This window comes from Balaenoptera physalus (assembly GCF_965194825.1).
Source record: "Balaenoptera physalus genome assembly, chromosome: 11".
NCBI classification, from domain to species: Eukaryota; Metazoa; Chordata; class Mammalia; order Artiodactyla; family Balaenopteridae; genus Balaenoptera; species Balaenoptera physalus.
In genome coordinates this window covers 5,892,528-5,911,656 of record NC_138896.1, presented here as the reverse complement: position 1 = coordinate 5,911,656, position 19,129 = coordinate 5,892,528, and the positions used below count along the sequence as shown (strand labels likewise).

At 37.4% G+C, this 19,129-nt stretch overlaps 1 protein-coding gene and 1 long non-coding RNA gene across 4 annotated transcripts in view; one reads left to right on the top strand and one right to left on the bottom strand.

The window, feature by feature from the left end:
• BLOC1S5 (biogenesis of lysosomal organelles complex 1 subunit 5) overlaps window positions 1–19,129 on the top strand; it is a 77,438-nt gene that overhangs the window by 22,897 nt on the left and 35,412 nt on the right. Inside the window, exons 4-6 of one of the 3 annotated variants that reach the window (XR_014250882.1) lie at window positions 5,064–5,122; window positions 15,257–16,921; window positions 18,381–19,048. Coding sequence is in view for 2 of the 3 variants with exons in the window: in XM_082413417.1 (XP_082269543.1) it covers window positions 5,064–5,122; window positions 15,257–15,451 (254 nt within the window). In the remaining variant the exon portion in view is untranslated. Of the gene's footprint in view, window positions 1–5,063; window positions 5,123–15,256; window positions 19,049–19,129 lie in introns of those variants that run through there. The other 2 variants (XM_082413417.1, XM_082413418.1) reach the window with 2 other exon arrangements.
• On the bottom strand, window positions 8,981–15,384 carry LOC309637985. The gene is made up of 2 exons (XR_014250918.1): window positions 15,261–15,384; window positions 8,981–9,140 (listed from the first exon to the last, which is right to left on the bottom strand). It is a non-coding gene; the product is annotated as an uncharacterized lncRNA (long non-coding RNA).

The following is a 19,129-nucleotide window of genomic DNA, read 5'->3' as shown; positions in this document are numbered from 1 at the left end:
CCCGTAAAGTACGTTTTTCTCATCCTGAAGACACTGGTTAGTGTCCGTGTTCTACTTATTATTTATTTCATAGACTCGTAAGCTTCACCAAGTTTGTTGTCTCAAGATCTTGCTTAGTATTGAGGACCCAGCCCTTGATTTTAGAGGGTTAAGAAGGACAGAAAGCCTTTAGGTTATTCCTCATTCAAATTAACTAAGTTTTAAGAGCAGTGACTTTATTTTTTATTATTTAAACAAAAGGATATATGTCTAAGTAATAAGAAAGTAGAAATAAAGAAGAAAATAAGAAAGAAAGAAAAGCAAGAAATCACTTCAATTGCCTAAAGATATAACCATTGCTTTTTAACTTTGGTGAATATCATTCCCGACATCTTTGTATATATCCAAATAGAAGGATGGATGGAGGGGTGGTAGCTGAATGAATAGATGGGAAGTTATGAGAGGGAGAGAGAACTTTTGACAAGAATGGGATCAGACAATTTTTAAGTTAAGGTAATAATTTTAAATTTTATTTGAATTTATGAGAACAAAATCTCAAGTAAAATTTAAGGAAATACCTTAAAATAAGTATTTATTATAGAAGATAGTAGTTACTAAAAGATCATTCAAAGAAAAATAATTATAAAAAAGGTACAGAAGTTAGAGCCGTGTTATTGTTTCTGCATTAATTAGTCGGTGTGAGATGGAGGGGCCAGGACTTCTTACCTTCCCTCTTGCCTCTACTCCCCAACCTCTCATTTGTGAATTTTAACTTTGTTTACAAATGAGGGTTTATAGTATTTGCTTTGGGCTCTGCAGTAATAATGTTGCCAATTGTTTATTTGGTCTTAGACTATTCAATTTCTTTCCATTTTTTGATTTATTTTTAGATTTGTAATGATGTTATAGTTTGTCTCCTTAGCTCTGCAATCTCATTTTTCATGTTTGATCTCTTTTAATAAATTCATATTGTTATTTTGTGTTACAAAGTACCTGTGGAGAATTTTATTAGATTTTCAGAATGGATGCTTTGGCGGTCTTATCTGTCTTTCCCATATTGTATTCCTTTCTCCCTACCCCTCATCTGTTTCTCTACAAACTAAAGCATATTAAAGTTATAAGAATTTTGTCAATCCATTTTCTTTCTTTTTAAATTTTTGATATTTTATTTGGCTGCATTGGGTCTTAGTTGTGGCATGCAGGCTCAGTAGTTGTGGCGCACATGCTCTCTAGTTGTGACACACGGGCTCCAGAGCGCGTGGGCTCAGTAGTTGCGGCGAGCAGGCTTAATTGCCCCGTGGCATGTGGGATCTTAGTTTCCTGACCAGGGATCGAACCTACATCTCCTGCATTGGAAGGTGGATTCTTTACTACTGGGCCACCAGGGAAGTCCCAGTCCGTTTTCTTTTTCTCATTTTTGGGGGGTTGGAGTGGCTATGGTGAGGTGAGGAGTCTCAGTTCTTTATAGACTCTGTGTTCCGATTCTTGGCCACCACTTTTTTTTGTTTTTTTTAATAAATTTGTTTATTTTTTTATTTTTGGCTGCGTTGGGTCATCGTTGCTGCGTGTGGGCTTTCTCTAGGTGTGGCGAGCGGGGGCTACTCTTCGTTGTGGTGCACGGCCTTCTCATTGCGGTGGCTTCTTGTTGTGGAGCATGGGCTGTAGGTGCGCGGGGCTTCAGTAGTTGTGGCTCGCAGGCTCAGTAGTTGTGGCTCACGGGCTCTAGAGCACAGGCTCAGTAGTTGTGGTGCGCGAGCTTAGTTGCTCCGCGGCATGTGGGATCTTCCCAGATCAGGGCTGGAACCCGTGTCCCCTGCATTGGCAGGCGGATTCTTAACCACTGCGCCACCAGGGAAGTCCTTGACCACCACTTTTCAAAGTTTAAGTATAATTATATAATTCCTCGCTGTTCAGTAAATGATGGATTTTTTTTTACCTTTTTAAAAAACTTAATTTATTTTATAAGGTACTTAGGGGACTAAGTTTGTCTGATTTTGCTTCACTCTGCCTCTGTAGCTAGAAAACTTTAAGAACTCATTATGACTTAAAATACTAATTTTTAATAGCACTTGACTAGTTAGATTTTTTACCTGTACTTTCCTCATTGACCATGTTAACTGTGTAAAGTAAATATTTATCACCCTCTTTCCAATACATTTATAGTTGCAGAAACTGAAAGTGTTTTAACATCCATGGTTCTCCCTAATAGTTGGAGGAACTGCCATGCAGACTTAGTCCTTCTGCTGCCAGAGCTCAAGCTCTTTCAACTTCAGAATGACGCTTCTGCAGGAAAGGTCATAAGGAAAGTCCACCTTTTCTCTGGGATTTTCTCCTATAGCACAGGCCCCTCCTCCTCAGTCTGCTTTGTTAGTTTCCACTTCTCTCCTTGACTTCTGACATTGGGGTCCCCTAAGGCTTGGTTCTGGGACATCTTTTCCGTCTGTACACACTAGTTGTTCATTGAAATGAATGAATGAGAATTCAGCCAACATCTGCTCCGAATACCAAACTAGAGCTGCTTTCTTAGGTGTGTATTTGCGGTTTACACATATGCACTGTGACAGAATGAATTTGTTTCTGTTTTATGTGAGGACATAGGGACACTGTTAGCTGTTGTATGCAACAATTACTGTGTGTGGTGCTAATCTCCTCAAGTAATCTTTTGGTTTAGAGAAAATAATTTGATGAATTCTTAACTCCTTAAAGTCAATATAGTCTCCTGAAACACTGAGACAGCAGGGGAAATGGCTTCCTACTGAATCAGGAATGACCAATATGTGGTGTAGAAGTGATAGGAAGGTTTAGATAAATGTCCCTTTTCCTCTTGGGGTCTCTACTTGTGAAGAAAGGGGAAGAAAGGGTAGTTAGGTGATTTTCTTAGATTTTAGAAGAGCAGATTTCATTAAATTCAGAAAGCAAACCTTTTTTATCATGTGGATAAAGAATGAAAAATTTCAGGGACTGAAATTTCTAAAAATGGATATTCTAAGTACAAAGATAATCCTGATAAGGAACTAAAGTGTGCCTTTGTCCAATGTGTTCTAATTAAATTTTTAAAGTATATAGCAAATGACAAAATATAAATGTCATAGTCCTGTAACTCTTCTTTTAGATTAAGCCCAGAATGATGTGAAAATGATGAAGCACCCAAAGACCACAAAATGGATTTTTTAAAAGTTATGTTCAGAGCCAAGAAAAAAAGAAATACAGGAAATGATAGAACCACCACTCGGGAGAGATGATGTAATATTAATATACCACAGAAAGAAGGCAGAGCTAATCAGCTCCTATTTTGTTGTGTTTTCAACTTTTCTATTAGAACAAACAGTGATTGGGAACCTTAATTTTTAGTACTAAAGTATTATCTTTGATGTGACTAAAATGAATGGTTACTGATAAAAACGTGACTTTTTAAAAGCTGAATCCTCCTCTTTGCCATGCTCTCTCAGGGAGGGGCTAACATTTTTCTGAAAGAGAAGTCACAGCCCCTGCCCTGTATGGAACTTTGAACTTGGGGCTGGGTTGAGTGGGGTAGAAAGGCATAATTGTGAAACAACTGGGTAAAATTGTTTAAGCAAATGCAAGGTAAAGTGGTAGGATATACACATACCAGGTAAAAGAATTTCAAATAAGAGAAAATCCTTATAGGGAAAGGATTCAACTGGAGGGCTTTATGAAGGCACTAAACCTTGAACTGGGCTTTTGAGACATGTAAACATTTTAATTAGAGGAAAGGAATAAGGAAGGCACTTGCAGTAGGGAGAGGACAGTGCATAGAATAATAGCAACAGTAACATCTCTTGACTGCTTACCATGTGTGAAGAACTGCTCTGAGTGGCTTTTATTATTAATCTTTCAATTATTTTTAAGCATACTGTCTACTGCGTTATCTCGTCCTTTTCTCATGTCCATTCTGAAGTCCTCTTATTAGTTGTTAAGCTCATTTTACAAATGAGGAACTAAGGTTCTGAGAGATTAGGAGCAGCAACAGTAGCACCTGGCACGTAGCAAATGCTCAATAAATACCTGACAAATGGCTGAATGAATGAGCAAGCAAACAAGCCCAAGGTCAGTCACACATGTAATTAAAGTTCAACTTGAGGTTTGACTGAGGAAGGCTGACTCTTAGCCCGCACACCAACCAGCGAAGTAAGTGAAAACGTTTGTGTACAGAAATAAAATGGATCCGGTAAAGGAAGAGGTTTGCACGACTGATGGATTAAAACCAGTTTCATTGTTTAAATTATAAGAGAGGTAGAGCCCTGAAGGTAAGAGCCAAGTCTTAGGGTCAGGGGTCTGATTTTAAGTCCTGCTTTCTGTGCCTGTTAGTCGTATTACCTCCTTGAGTGACATTTCACTGCGTTATGCCTCAGTTTTTTACAGCTGACAAAAGTCTGTAAAATGGGATAGTGATCCTCACCTAGTAGGAAAGTGGAATCAAGAGGAGTAATACATGGAAAGTACTTAGCACAGTTCCTGGCACATAGTAATACTCGGCAAATAACTACAATAATTATTACTAGCAGTTTTAAGTCATTAAAAAGGGAAATGACTCAGAAGAAAGCAGTCCAGAGAAATCTGAATCTGGCAGTGGCAGCCAGGATGAATTAGAAGAGGTGAGAAGAATAGTAGAAAGTCGTTGAAGCATTCTGGGTATCAAGTCCTGCCTGCAAGAGAGCAGGGGTACCAGTGAGGAAGGGGCAGGGGAAGTTAATGAATCAGAGAGACTCTGTAAAGTCTCCATCCATCAGAATGGAATGATACATTTATCAGGTGTTTTATATCTTTTTAGAGAATTCTGAGGTCATTGATGACAACTTATCATTGGAATTAGTGCTAAATGCCATTGGCTTGCAGCTCAAAGCTCACAAATGATAGTGGTTCTCATTATGACATCTTGAATACTTTTTTTCCCCCTTTTAGCCACCCTACCATGACCAAAATAATACCAGCTTTTTTTGCATAGTTTCTTGAGATCTAAAACAGTCCAAGTGTTGTTTTTTGTTTTTGTTTTTGTTTTAATCCAGGTAAGTTTCTCCTTGAACAAGGGCTGCTGATTGAAAACCCACTCTGTTTTATTTCAGTGCAAGCAGCTACTGACTTGGTCTGTAGACTCCAACAGAGGGAACAGGAGCGAAAAAAGGTAAAAGTGGACCATTTGGATAATGGAGGCTGTAACTCCAGGGCTTTTATTATCATCATATTATTAGCAGTTGCTTTTGATTTTAAAAAATTCTCTGAATTTGTTTTCTCTTATGCAGTGATTTTAAAAGATTAAAAAATGGCTAATTCATTGAAGATGTGTTGAGGAGGTATGGTCACATAATTGCACGATCTGTATTTTTATAATTCAAATTGCAGACCTCTTTTTCTCCTTTTCAACTTTTCCCTGAAAGTGGTATTTGTCTCTTAGAGGGGAAAGAATAGGACTTTTACATGGAACAAAAAATACCCACCAGATTGGAAATATAAATCTTCAGGCCTGAGGCCTTGAGTATATTATGTATATTTCTTCTAGAAAAGGAGGCATTCATGCCTGTGGACGGGTTCTTTAATGAATAGTCATAAGAGTGTGTGAATCACTTGCTGCGTAGTGCTTTGCTTATTTGAATTATATCTTAACTAAATTCAGATGTGGAAAAACAGCACAAGAATTTAAGTTCCTGTAATAATTTGGTGTTTTAACTTACAGTTTTCATAAAGTATTTTTATAACTTTATTGTTCTAAGCTAGTGGGAGTACACTTGTTAAGAAATGTTGAGTCACTCTGAAAATAATGCCTTTTTGCGTGTTTATATCAACAAGTGTTACTATCTCCATTTCTCCTGAATGTGTGGTTTATCCATAATAATGGTACTGATCTGGCACTGTAAAAAAAAAAATACGAGCCTTGCCCGAGTTTAAATTTCTCCACCCTTTGCTCAACTCTTAATGTTGATATAAATTTAAAAATTCAACAATTTGATGAATCAAGCCTTACTGAAAAGACAGTTAAGCCAGGTGGGAAGGCTGCCCGAGAGGAACAGGATCCCAGCAGGCCAGGTTGGGAAGCAGGGCCGCTGCGAGAACACTGATAACATGGCAGGGCAGAGCCGTGGGCAGGGAAGTTGGTGTCGGGCTGCAGTGCTTGCACAGTGTCCGGAGAGCACGGTGGGGACAGCCATGGGGGCTTCGGTGCGCCATGCCCAGCTGGACAGCGGATATTTCTTTAGTCTCTGCTTGGCTAGGTGCCACTGGGGGTGAAAGATTTTAATTTAAGCTTAAGGCAGTTCATACATGCAGGAGCTAAAAGTCTAGGAGTCCCAAACCACTAACGCTAATATAATGTAGGATAAGGTAAGGGCTGTGATAGTTACAAAGAACTTTGCATGATCTTGGCAAAAAGTGTGATTTACTAGGAAGATAGTGGCATCCAAGCCCAACCTTGATCAGTGAGTAGGAATTCGAGTGATAGAAGATGGGAAGAAAGATACTGTAGGATAAGGGATATAGTGGAAGCAAAGGCAAAAGATGGGAGAAGTCGGTGGTCTCACGGAGCTGGTACGTAGACTGTCTATATGGATGTTTCCAGAGAGGAGGGTAGAGAATCAAGCATTCACTGTTAAGCAGTTTGTTGTGGAAGCACCAGGAACATTCCTGTGTTTGAAAATCAGAAAAGACTTTTTCTGATAGAACACTGGCTGTGCTGGCTGTTACTGGCTGTAACTTATGCAGTTCTCTTGGCTTTCAAAATAAAAATGAAAAAGGGGTGTTTTTTACGTGAATATGCACTCACATGATATTGGTCTTTATTTCTAAGACATTCTCAGGGCAGTTATGATTCTGATAAAATGGCAATCCCTGTCATTCTTAAGCAGAACTAACCTAACATTAAATTATAATTGGGATAGATGGTTCCTCTTGTCACTTTGAACTTTTTTCATGTTTGGTGTATTAACTGTTATGTAAGCTGGAAAATTACCAGATTGGCTAAAAAATACCTGGTATCTTCTGTTTCTGGTACTTGCCTTTATTAGCTAACTGTATGACCTTGGACAAGTCCTTGAGCTTCAAAGCAAATACTTGTTCTACTTACCTGATAGATTGATGTTCTACTTACCTGATATATTGTGTTATATAATTTATGTGAAATAGCTTTACTTTCCAAATGTCAGGTGGCTTTTTTTCCCCACCACCTCGATCGTTTGTTTAAGATGCAGGCAATCACTCTGGATAAGAGCCCTGCTGTGGTCTGTAGGGTTGGTGAAGCACTTGATTTTCTAAATTGAAAGATACTGTCCCTTGGTTTAAAAAAAAAAGGCCTCAAGAAATAATAAAGCCCTTGGGGTATTTTGGTCTTAAATATATTTCTTATAGGTACTATCTCAGAGAATGTTATTGAACTATTTTTTTTATGGAATACACATTAAAAATCAGTATTTTAGAATATATTGAAATGTAGTCTTTATTTCTTTTATTAGTGCTGATCTAGTTAGCAGAACATTTGAAATATGGATCTTTAAGGTCTTTTTTTTTTTTTTTAACTGCCATATCTGATTTTGCCAAAACTTCGTGTGGCAGAGGTTTCAGACTACATATATATAAGACAAAGAGGTAAAGTTTAATTTCTCATCTAGCAAATATGTACAAAGCAAAATTGACCTCTAGCTGCGTTTTACAATCTAATGTTAATTGTTGCCTCGGTTATTCTATTGGCTACATTTTGTATATTTGAATGGCTCTCAGAACAAAGAAAGATGGGAGTAGTAATGGAATAAAATAGACTATTGCCATTAATCATTCTTTTATGTCAAGACAATTTGTGGAATTCTGTGGGAAGTAAGTTATGATAAACGTCATTCATCCAAATCACATTTCCCACAATTGATATCTAAAAGTACATTCAGAAGAACAATAAATGCACATTCCCCAGTTATTTGACATATGTCTTAAAAACTGGTAACTAATACAAGTTGCATATTGGGCACTAGCAATAAGAGTAGTGAAATGAAAATACAATTGGCTTATAAACTTCACTGACTTAAATAAGCTGTCAAAGGCAGATGATGAGCTGATTAGTATCTCACTGGTTTAAACTTAGGTTCACGCACAGGCATCAGCTATTGAAGTTCTTTTCAACCAGACTAGAGATAATAATAAAGTAAACATGAATCCTTTGATTCATCTTGTCCACAGATATTTATTAAATTCAGTTTTCCCTCTGTATGATTTTTTTTTTATGAGAGCAATGAGATAGCATGGTTTATACATTTTTTCTTGATAGAGTTTGAAAATGTAGGGTAATGGATCAGTACAATCGGCCCCCTGCATCTGCTGGTTCTGCATCCGCAGATTCAACCAAAATATTTAAAATGTATATTTTTTAAATTTCAGAAAGTTCCAAAAAGCAAAACTTGAATTTGCCACATGCTGGCAGCTGTTTCCATAGCACTTACACTGTATTTATATAGCATTTATATGTATTAGGTATTATAAGTAATCTGGAGATGATTTAAAGTATATGGGAGGATGTACAGGTTATATGCAAATACTGCACCATTTTTATAAGGGACTTGAGCATCCGTGGATTTTGGTATCCATAGTGGGGGGGTGGTCCTGGAACCAAAAACCCCACGGATACCACGGGATGACTGTACTTAATATTCTAAATATTTAAAATAATTACTGGCAGTTGTTATTCTGATACTTCTTATTGAAGTAAATACTTTTTCATTTATCTGTGTAAGGCATATGTAAAATTAAAGGCACACGTGTTGCTGACAGATGTTCCAGAGAACCTTTTAGACATTAGTTGCTTTATTCAGAGTTTTCCCTTAGACCAGGGATTTTCAGCCTCTGCACTGCTGACATTTTGGAGCAGGGAAGTCTTCGCTGTGGGGTCTGCCCTGCATGCTGTAGGGTGTTTATCAGCAGCGTCCTTGGCCTCGGCCCACTAGGTGCCAGTATCACCCCCCCCCACTGGGCTGTGATAACCAAAAACCTGGGGGACAGGAGCCTCAAAATCACCCCCCACTGAGAATTACCGACTTAGACTAATGCGTGCAAAAATGTGTTTTTATTATGTATCCATGAGTTCATTTATAGACCTGGTGCTAGCTAGACACAGTTTGCCTTCAGGATTGACTTCTCTTCAGATGTACCTCCAATGGGACATACGTAAGCTGGGTTATTATTACTATTTCTCTGTTGTAGAAAGAGACAAAAACCATTACAGCTAATTATTTTTGGTACACAGTTATAGCTCATTAATAAACTTTCTCTTTATTTTCTTTTAAAGTTAGCATTTTCTTTTTTATCTTGGGGAAACAAATGTATCCACTTCTTTGAGTATGCAATTGATTTCATTTAGGAAGAACCCTCTGGAACTTGATTTGAATTATTTTTATTGTGATAAAATACACAGATATGTCATTTGGGAAAGTATTAAACATAAGAATAAGTCTGGAAGAGATTCATAAAAGTCACATTTCACAGTGAATTCTAGAAATTGTAATACTATCTTTATTTCTTTGGAAACCATTTTAGTGGCTCCCAGTGTGCCCACAGTATAAAAATTTTAACTACAGAGTGAAACATACAAATCTAAGTAAAAAAAAAAAAAGTAATGTAGAATGATAGATTTGAACTAATTCAGGTTTTATTTCTGCAGTTGCTCTGCTGGATCATTTTTTATTTTATTTTATTTTTTAAAATTTTATTTGTTTTTTGACTGTGTTGTGTCTTCATTGCTGCGCATGGGCTTTCTCTAGTTGCGGTGAGCGGGGGCTACTCTTCGTTGCAGTGCGTGGGCTTCTCATTGTGGTCGCTTCTCTTGTTGCGGAGCCGAGCTCTAGGCCCGCTGGCTTCAGTAGTTGCGGCGTGTGGGCTCAGTAGTTGTGACTCGCGAGCTTGGTTGCTCCTTGGCATGTGGGATCTTCCCAGACCAGGGATTGAACCTGTGTCGCCTGCATTGGCAGGTGGACTCTTAACCACTGTGCCACTGGGGAAGTCCTGGATCATTTTTTAAATGCAAGGACATTTAGTAATTCAGGGATTAGAGGGGCTGAGCATCTAAAGAAAGCTGACATGGTTCTGAACTGTTAGGAATTTACTTTTGGAAATGAACGTGTGTAGCTGACTCACTTTGTTCAGGACTGGCTCTGTAACTGGAAGTCCTTTAAATTAACTTCAAGGTTTATTAAAGGATAAACAATGAAAGTGTGTTAATTTGAAACTTATATATTACTAAACTTCAACAGTAACCTCAATAATTGTTTAGAACTCAGACCAAAGAAGGATTTGGGGGTTAAGAGTATTTTATCACTGACATTACTCAGTATTGCCAGCACCTGGTGATAATAAAAACCAGTCTTTCAGTTGTGTGTGTCATTGGTTTAAATTCTGTTCAGACAGTGCACCCCCTTGTTGCTTGCACCCAGGGCAGAGCTCTCCCACCCTCGTGCTGTTGGTATGCCATTAGTACATATTGTATCGTTATTGAAAAAAGAAAGCTGCAGACCATCATGTGTCGTATGACTACATTTTGTTGTAATTAAGTAAATAGGTTTGTATGAACAAAGGAAAAAGCGTAAGTGTACCCATCAAACTAGTAATAATACTAGGAAAAAGGAAACAAGGGAAAGGATTTGTATGTGTATGTTGGGGGGGGACTGTCCCTTTATATCCTTGTATTTGAATTTGTTTCTAAGATCTGTGATACTTCTTTAATAAAAATTAAGGGGAAATGCTAATATAAGAGGAATTACTGAGCCGTAAGTATTTATACTTTCTATTTTGATAGATTTTTGCAAATTGCTCACCAAAGACCCTAATTACTGCCACCACCATGAACGTCAAGTTTTAAACGTATAATTTAGTATGTACTCTTTTGGTAGCTGCTAGAAATTTAACTGCTAACCGTAATTACCTATTACAGGTAATTTTAAGCTTTAAATGGTAAATAGTTCCATTACTATGTTGTGTTCCTTCTGTTAGTCTTGTGTGAATCTGTTGCACATAACGAATAGTTAGATATGATCATTATTTTTCAAACGCATTTCAACTGTAGAGGAGTCCTTCTTTCAGACTAAATCTGACGTAGAAGCCCCCTATATTAAACGTGAAAGCCGAATTACTGTGCACAGGTGATGACGGTCTGCAGTTAGCTCACTGTCTATAAAAGATTGTTCCTTATTTCTGAGAGTTCTTTTTAGTTGTAAACAGACTCATTGGCATGTTAGGCTAAATCTTTGGCGTTTATAACTTGCTCTGCGTGAACTGGAGGCGTGCTGCCCTTAGGATGGGCTCGGTTCATGAGGAGGTGGCGTCTTTGCTGCTTCAGATCAAGGAGCAGTTCAGCTCCTTGTTTTTCTGTTCTGGTGAGGTTACCGCTGCCCAGACTGCATTTCCTGACATTTTGAATAGATATGCCCTGAGGTAACCTTCACTCCTGTTGGCTTAGAATAGTTTTTAACTTGCTCCTGGGTGATGATATGTGAGATATAGCTAACTCGGGATTTTTCTGCTGTTATATACAATAAAGCCTCATGTGTCTAGAAGTCTTAGAACACGAATCATTGCATATAGCCAGGTCAGCCACAAAGCTGAGATTTTTATCTTGAAGCATAGTACTTTTATCACTTTAACTATTTTGGATGGAAATCTTTAACAGTATATTCCACACTTTTCTGGTTTTTATAAAAAGTTTATTAAATGTTACAAGTTAATTTTCTTTATGAATTAGGAATTACTGAGAATGTAAAATTTTACGCTATGGTGAAAATGGTGATGTCCTCAGGGAATTAGAGAGAAAAAAATGTTTCTCTGTTTCAAATGTCCTCAGATACTGTCTGTTTCTAAGTTTCTGTATCTGTCTTCTTTTTTGTAAGGCTGATGCCTATCATTTCTTTCTATCTCATTTATCAGCATTTTCTTTAATTTGACTTTTAATATGGTATAGCTTTGGAAAACAGTTAACTAACCTGGTTAGAATTGTGTGTAAGGTAGGGCAAATAAATTCACAATCAGAAGAGTTTTTTTCATGAATACTGCAGTATTTTTAAATGGACTTTGTGTTATGTTGTCATTTTGGGCTGGGGTGTGTGTATGTGCATGTGCGGTTTTTTTTTTTGACCACTTAAAGTTCTTACCATGAAGTTCTCAACTGAGTCTCAGGTAGATGTTATTTTCTGGTAGCTGACTTTTGTTTATAGGTAAAGATTACAGTGTTGTCAGTACAGGAATACACAAGCTACCCCTCCCTTTTTTTCTTTACTGATTGTTGTGGAGAATGCAAGATTGCAAAGCAGTTATTGTTATTTAAAGGTGGGAGACTAAGAAAGGATAGATAAGAGTGACTTCCAGACCTTTTTTTTTTTAATTTTATTGAGGTATAGTTGATTTACAATGTTGTGTTTAATTTCTGCTTAAGCAAAGTGATTCAGTTATACATATATATATCTTCTTTTCCATATTCTTTTCCACTGTGGTTTCACAGCATATTGAATATAGTTCCCTGTGCTATACAGGACCTTGGTGTTTATCCAACACACACACACACACACACACACGCGCGCGCATGCGTGCGTGCACACACACACACACACACACACACACACACGTTTGCATCTGTTAATCCCACACTCCCAATCATTCCCTCCGCTATCCCCCTTGGCAACCACAAGTCTGCAAAACTTCTTGACATGAAAGCAAGACTAGATTTTCAGCTCGGTTAGGGAATTGTCAGTATTCAGCTTCTCTTCACCTGCACTAGGAGGCCAAGAAGTGATAGGTCATCTGGAAAAGCTGCTTGGATGTGTATGTCTTTTGGTAATAATATTCTGAAGCTGCAAAATGGAGATACTGGTCTTCGGCAATGTCTTAATTAAAGTAAGTCTTCTCTCACAGCCAAGTGGTAAATAGTGGAATCATCCAGGAAGATTGAATTGAGTATGGGACTGGGAGGGGAGAACTATTACTTTTATTTGAATTGCCTTGTATTGTTTGAATTATAAAAATCGATTGCTAAAATCAGATTATTAAAATTAAAGATTTAAAACCCTAAATTGAAGAGGATTAAAAAGTGGTTTGATCTGCCTTCTAGATGCATTGCTCATGTCTGTATAATAATGCGTGCCTTCTATCAGGCACTGTAGTCACTGAGCTAGGAACCTGACATGATACAGATTTATTTATGAATGTAAATACTCTTTTCCTCATTTTCAAATTATAGAAAATTTAACGTGGCCAGTCATGCAACTGGTAACAGGTGAACCAGAATTTGAAGCCAGGTTTATCCACTTCCCAAATCTTCATTTTCCTCTGTTGAGCTGTATGGCAGCATGCTGCCTGGTGGGAAGGAGAACCTGGGCTGTTGCCTCATGGCCCAGATCACAGGGTCAGCCGAGCTAATGACAGTGCTTCAGTTAAAAAGAAAAGACTAATCTGTTAACAGCTTCTGAGCATGCAGGGTTAGTGTCCTCTGTACTTACTAGAAATTAATTTTCAGCCAAAGCAAGGTATCATTTTGATGAAATTTATTTGCATTTTTCTTCTCTATGACTTTTCTCTTAAAATGTAATAGTTTTGTAAAAGTTCCATGAAAAGAATTTAATGAACTCTTCATGTTTTATTCATCTTTTGAAGAATTACAGTCCATGAGGCTGAAAGGTTAAGAAGAAATGTTTTGAATTTTGTTTAACCTGTTTCCCAAACTTACTGGATCAGCAAACCCCATGCTAACCCTCTCTCCCCACCACTGTACTGCCTGCTCAGATCACATGGGTCTGCGGGACATATTTTAGGGGAATGTTTCACTGTAACTGAAACTTCAGATTCACTTCTAACCTCTCGCCTTGGTGCTGAGGAACTTTAGATCAGATTGGCAGAAAAAACTCTTGCAATAGTTTTTTTTTGTTTTTTGTTTTTTTTTGTCTTGCAGAAGACCTTTAGCCATCTATGTAAAACTTCCCTGGAAAGATCTGATTTGCACTTCATGACAGAAAAGCCATAGGTTTGGGTGTCAGCAAGTCCTAAGTTTGAGTCTACAGTGTAGTAGCTCAGTGACCATGGAGAAGTAAATTTAGTGTTCTTAAGCCTTAATTTCTTCATCTGTAAAATGAGAATCCTGTAACCTCAGAAGTAGATAAGATATACAAAACAACTAGCAGAAATACACCTTTCATAGATACTTAGAGCACCATGGCTTCTCCACCTTGCTTCTCATCATGGCCCAGATGAGAGAGAAGATAATGGGCGGCATTATGGGTGGCAGGAAAACACGGCTTCCATCTTTTTCCTGATAGCTCTCTCAGCATCTGAGTTACCAGTATTCTGAGTAACCAGGTGTCCTCCTGTTTTCATTAGAGCTGTGGGATTGGTAAGCCTTTTGGTGCTTTGTAGGTTTTGATAGTTTGCATCTGTCACAGTGCTTGTTTTTTTTTAACAGGACTTAGTCTGTGGCAAAACTTCTAGACACATATGTAGAATACTGAGGCAGAGATATAAAGTTTTTTTATACTTTCTTTTTGTATTTAGCTCTTTGTGGGTTGGCCAAAAGGTTCATTCAGGTTTTTCTGTAAGATGTTACGGGAAAATCCGAACGAACTTTTTGGCCAACCCAATAAATATTCAAAGATAATAATTTAAATTATATTAAATTTATGCCTTTTAATTTATATATTGTTTCATCTTTATTGTTGTGTTACTCAAAAGAAAAAATTTGTCCTCATATAGAAATATTAAGGGACATCTCAAGATGAACTTAGATACTCGACACAGATGCTTTTGCTGTTTATTTGCTTTAAGTTTTGGAACTGAACCAAGAGAGGGTTCTTAAATTCTCTTCCATTGATTAATAATCTGTGATTCTTTTAATGTGTCCAAAAAATATTTTATGTGAGACATGCATTTTAATTTCTTAAAGTGACAATTCTTTTGGCATGTATTCTTTAAACTTAATTTTTAAATTATATGCGATTAAATGGAATTTGAGGAGAAATAGAGGTATGAAAATTTACCTGGATTATGTTTGATTCTGTCATTTAAAATACTAGACATTTTTGAAATTTCAGAAATGTGAATGCCCATGTTTGGGCATAGTAAGAGAAGCCTTAGATGTTTCTAATATGTCATGTTCTTGTTGGACATTAAAACTAGAACGCGGTTTTGTCATTGTGACTTACAAGCCGATTGTTAGACTGTAGTGAGCAAATATCAAGAGGTAGTTATTTTTGTCTCTCTGCATAGAAAAATAATTGTCTGCAAAATGTCCCATGACTTTCAAATTTTCTTTTCTCAGATACATAATGACCATTTAATAGCTAGTGAGAAACAGCATATAATGCAGTGGGAGGACTTCATGAAAGAACAACACAGCAAACAGGCTGAAGTGGACGAAGAGCACAGAAAAGCCATGGAGAGGCTTAAAGAACAATACGCTGAGATGGAGAAGGGCCTGGCAAAATGTCCAGCCTTCGGAGAACTTGAACCATAAGAGTGACAAACTGATGAGAAAACATTAACTTCCCCTCAGAAACCGCTCCCACCAAACCGCTTAGCCTCTGCCTCAAGTTTATTAGCAGTGTATTCAGTGACACTCTTCTGCAGAAAAAAGAAACTGCTACCGGAGTCTTAGCTGTTTCCTAGAAGAAGAATGCCACATCTTCCCAGTTTTGAGTCCTGTATCTGCCTATATCTATAAATGGGGAGAAGTAGGAGGAAAATGGTATAAACATGCGCTTTGTTAATGAGGATTGGTCTTAGTTTCCATTGATTAACTCGGAGAACTGTAAATACAGACTTCTTAGAAAAGTGATTTAATTCATTCTTACGCAGGGTTAATGTCACTTTATTATTGTGGCTCAGAAGGCCGATACGGCGGCTGCCTGTCGGAGCCTCCCTGGCTCTTGGAGGAATGTGTGCAGTGTTACTCCGTGAGTCATGCCCTGAGAAACAACTGTCCTGGGAGCGGAGACCACACTGGAGAGAGTCAAAACTTTGTCTCTGCTCTTCAGAGAGAGCCACGTTGGTCTCTGAATGGCCTGTTGGGAGAAGTTGCAGATTCTGCGTGGCAGCGTAGTGCCGTGTTTCCCTGGAAGACAAGACGTGCTTGTTAAGTTTGTGGCCGTCCAGCACTTCATAGTTTCAGCTTTTAAAACGTGCTCACAAGGAAAAGCTTACCAAAAATAGAGTTGACTTTTAACCTTTCCAAGAACCATAATCTTGCCCACAGATTTACCTCATTTTTACATGTGTTTTGCTGTGGGTAATCTCTGTAAGATAAATAATGTCTCTACATGTTTCAACTGTTTAATGAGTAATCAGCAAAATCTGCCAAGGCGTCCCTCTGGAACCATATAAAGACTCTGGCTCTGAGTAAACCGGAAGTATTTGCCCACATGGCAAGTGATCCATGTTAAATGTAAATCCTGTTTAGTGATTAACGTCTGTTCTCATGAGCAGGTGTATTAAGATGAAACATGTACCAGTTCTGTCATCACTGTGATCTTTAAAAATCTGCATTTAACAATCTAATTGAGGAACTAAGTTGATTGTTTATTTGTCATAAACCAAGCAGAATTAAATGCAATAATTTTAAGAGATTTATGGCAAATGAATTTGAGGTATGGATAAATCTTTCAGGTCCTTTTTTTTTATTGCTCTTCAGTAAAGAAAGGCACAAGAAAGAAAATACTCAACTCTTGTGTTATCTCAGTATTGCTACTGCAGAAAAGTGACAATGCTTGCTTGTGTAAATTTATGGCTTGCTGTCAAAGCTTCATTCTTGGCTGCATGTTGAAAATGTGATTAAAGTTAATAGAGGAGATGAAATAAGTATTTGAGATTTCTTTCAGTAACACTGAACTTCTGCCAACTCCCTCTGTCCGCTACTGTAGGCTTGACAGGTTCATCCATCATCCTCTGGTACCTGGACGAAAAAGAGCACTTGCTGACATTCAGGCATGTTGGAATTTTCTTAATTCTCTTTCAGTGGATGGAAAAAGAAAACATACTTCCCAAAATATCCCACACATGAAAAGGGAGGGGAACCTTAAATGAAAATTCCTTTTGTACCATAGGCAGTTTTGGGAGAGCCATTAATTGCCAATGCACCATTGAACAGATGCTGGAACCAGGAGGTCAGGACTGTGTGTGAGCAGGAATGGTTCGTCAACTTGTGCAAAGATTTCTGACAGTGTTTGTTCATCTCATATGAATAATAAATACTTTACCATATGAGTTTGTATATACTATAGAAGGATCTAAGAGACTTCTTAAACCAAAATGATTTAATGGACTTTTTGAGCTTTAAACATTGATACTAAATTCTTTCTTTGTGACTTTCTTAGCTGTTCAGTATAGCTTCTAAAAGAGAGGGTTGCTTTTCTTTCCCTTTAATATTTTTAGTAGTGAACACTTTCACTTATATTTCCCAGTTTTAAAATCACTTTTGATATGTATTTTATTTATATATAAAAAGCTTTAGTCGTTACATAATACACAGCATTTCTGCTGTTGTGCTGTCAAGCAGAGAGAATATGAATTCTGTGTGCCTCACAGGATTAGTTTCTAATGATCAAATGAAATAACGTTTGTCAACTTAAAGTGCTATAGAAATATTTGTCTTTAAATTCTAAGTATTTTTTATTTTTCATCATGATTTCTTTTTTGACTTATATATGTGGATTTTTTTTTCCATTTCCTAACATGTAGATTTTTAAGTTCTATTCTTATTATTGATTTCTGCTTTCATTGGATTGTGATCCAAGAATAGATTCATATAAGACTTGAGATGTTAAAATTTGTTGAGATTTGCCATCTGACCTAAAATATGCTAAGTTTTTGTAAATGTTGTGTTAGTGCTTAAAAGTATGCGTATTTTCCAACTGTTGGGTGTTCATTAGACCAAACTTGTTAATTGTGTTGGTTAAATTGTCTCTGTTTTACTGTTGTTTTTTTCTTCTACTTGATCTTCCAGATTCTGAGGTGTGTTAAAATTTCCTACTCTAGTGGATTTTCTGATTTCTCCCTGTAATTCTGTCAGTTTTTATTTCATATATTTTGAAGCTTTGTTATTAGGTACATACAAGTTTAGAATTGTTTATCTTCCAAGTTTAGAATTGAATCTTATATTTGTAGTCACAGCCTCTATTTCTAGTAATGTTTTTGTATCAGTTTATATTGCTTTAGAATCTGTATTTCTAAAAGAGAGATTTATACAGGCCACACCAGCTGGTTAATGATTTGTAGGGTATATATTTCTTTATTCTTCTGTTGGACCTTTATATCATGTTTTCATGTGCCCCTTAAAAACTGTAACTAGATTATTTTTTCTTCCTATCTAATTATCTTTTAACTGGAGACTTTAATCCATTTACATTTGTTGAAATTACTAATATAATAGGATTTATTTATACAGTAAGCCCGCTACATATGAACCTTCAAGTTGCGAATTTTCAAAGATGTGAACCTGCATTCACCTGTCCAATCACATAAGCTAGTTCACGTGTCTTTCATACATTGAACACCTTGCTGTGCAACACGAGGAGCTTACTAATAAAGACCTGACAGAATTGGAGGCCCAGAGAAAGGACGAAGAGAGACAAGAGGAAGAAGAAGTAACTGAAGAACAGAAGAGATTCACGACACAGGAAATGACAACGGGATTGTCTTTATTTGAGGAGGCACTGTTAGTTTTTGAGCACAGGACCCGAACGTAGACCGGTACACGAGGGTTGCAGCAGCCATTCAGAATGCGATCCAGTGCTACCGTGTCATCTGTGACGACAAAAAAAAAGAGCTCCTACCCGGACATCACTGGATCGTTTTTACAAGAGGGTAGGTAGAATTGAATCCAGCAAGGAACCAGAACCTGTGCCATCAACATCAGGTGTGAGTGAAATTGCAGCTTGCCCTCCGTCTCCTGTTGCTGACGATCCTTCAGCTCTACCATCTCCCACCTCCTCTCCCTCCTCCAGTCAGTAACTCTTCTTGCCTGTTCACTCGATGCCAGCCCCAGTATCCCAGCTGTTGTACTGTACTACTGTACTTTTCAAGGTACTGTACTGTGAGATTAAAAATGTTTTCTTTATTTTTTATGTTTGTTTTTTATGTATTATTTGTGTGAAAAGTATTGTAAACCTATTACAGTACAGTACTATATAGCCGATTG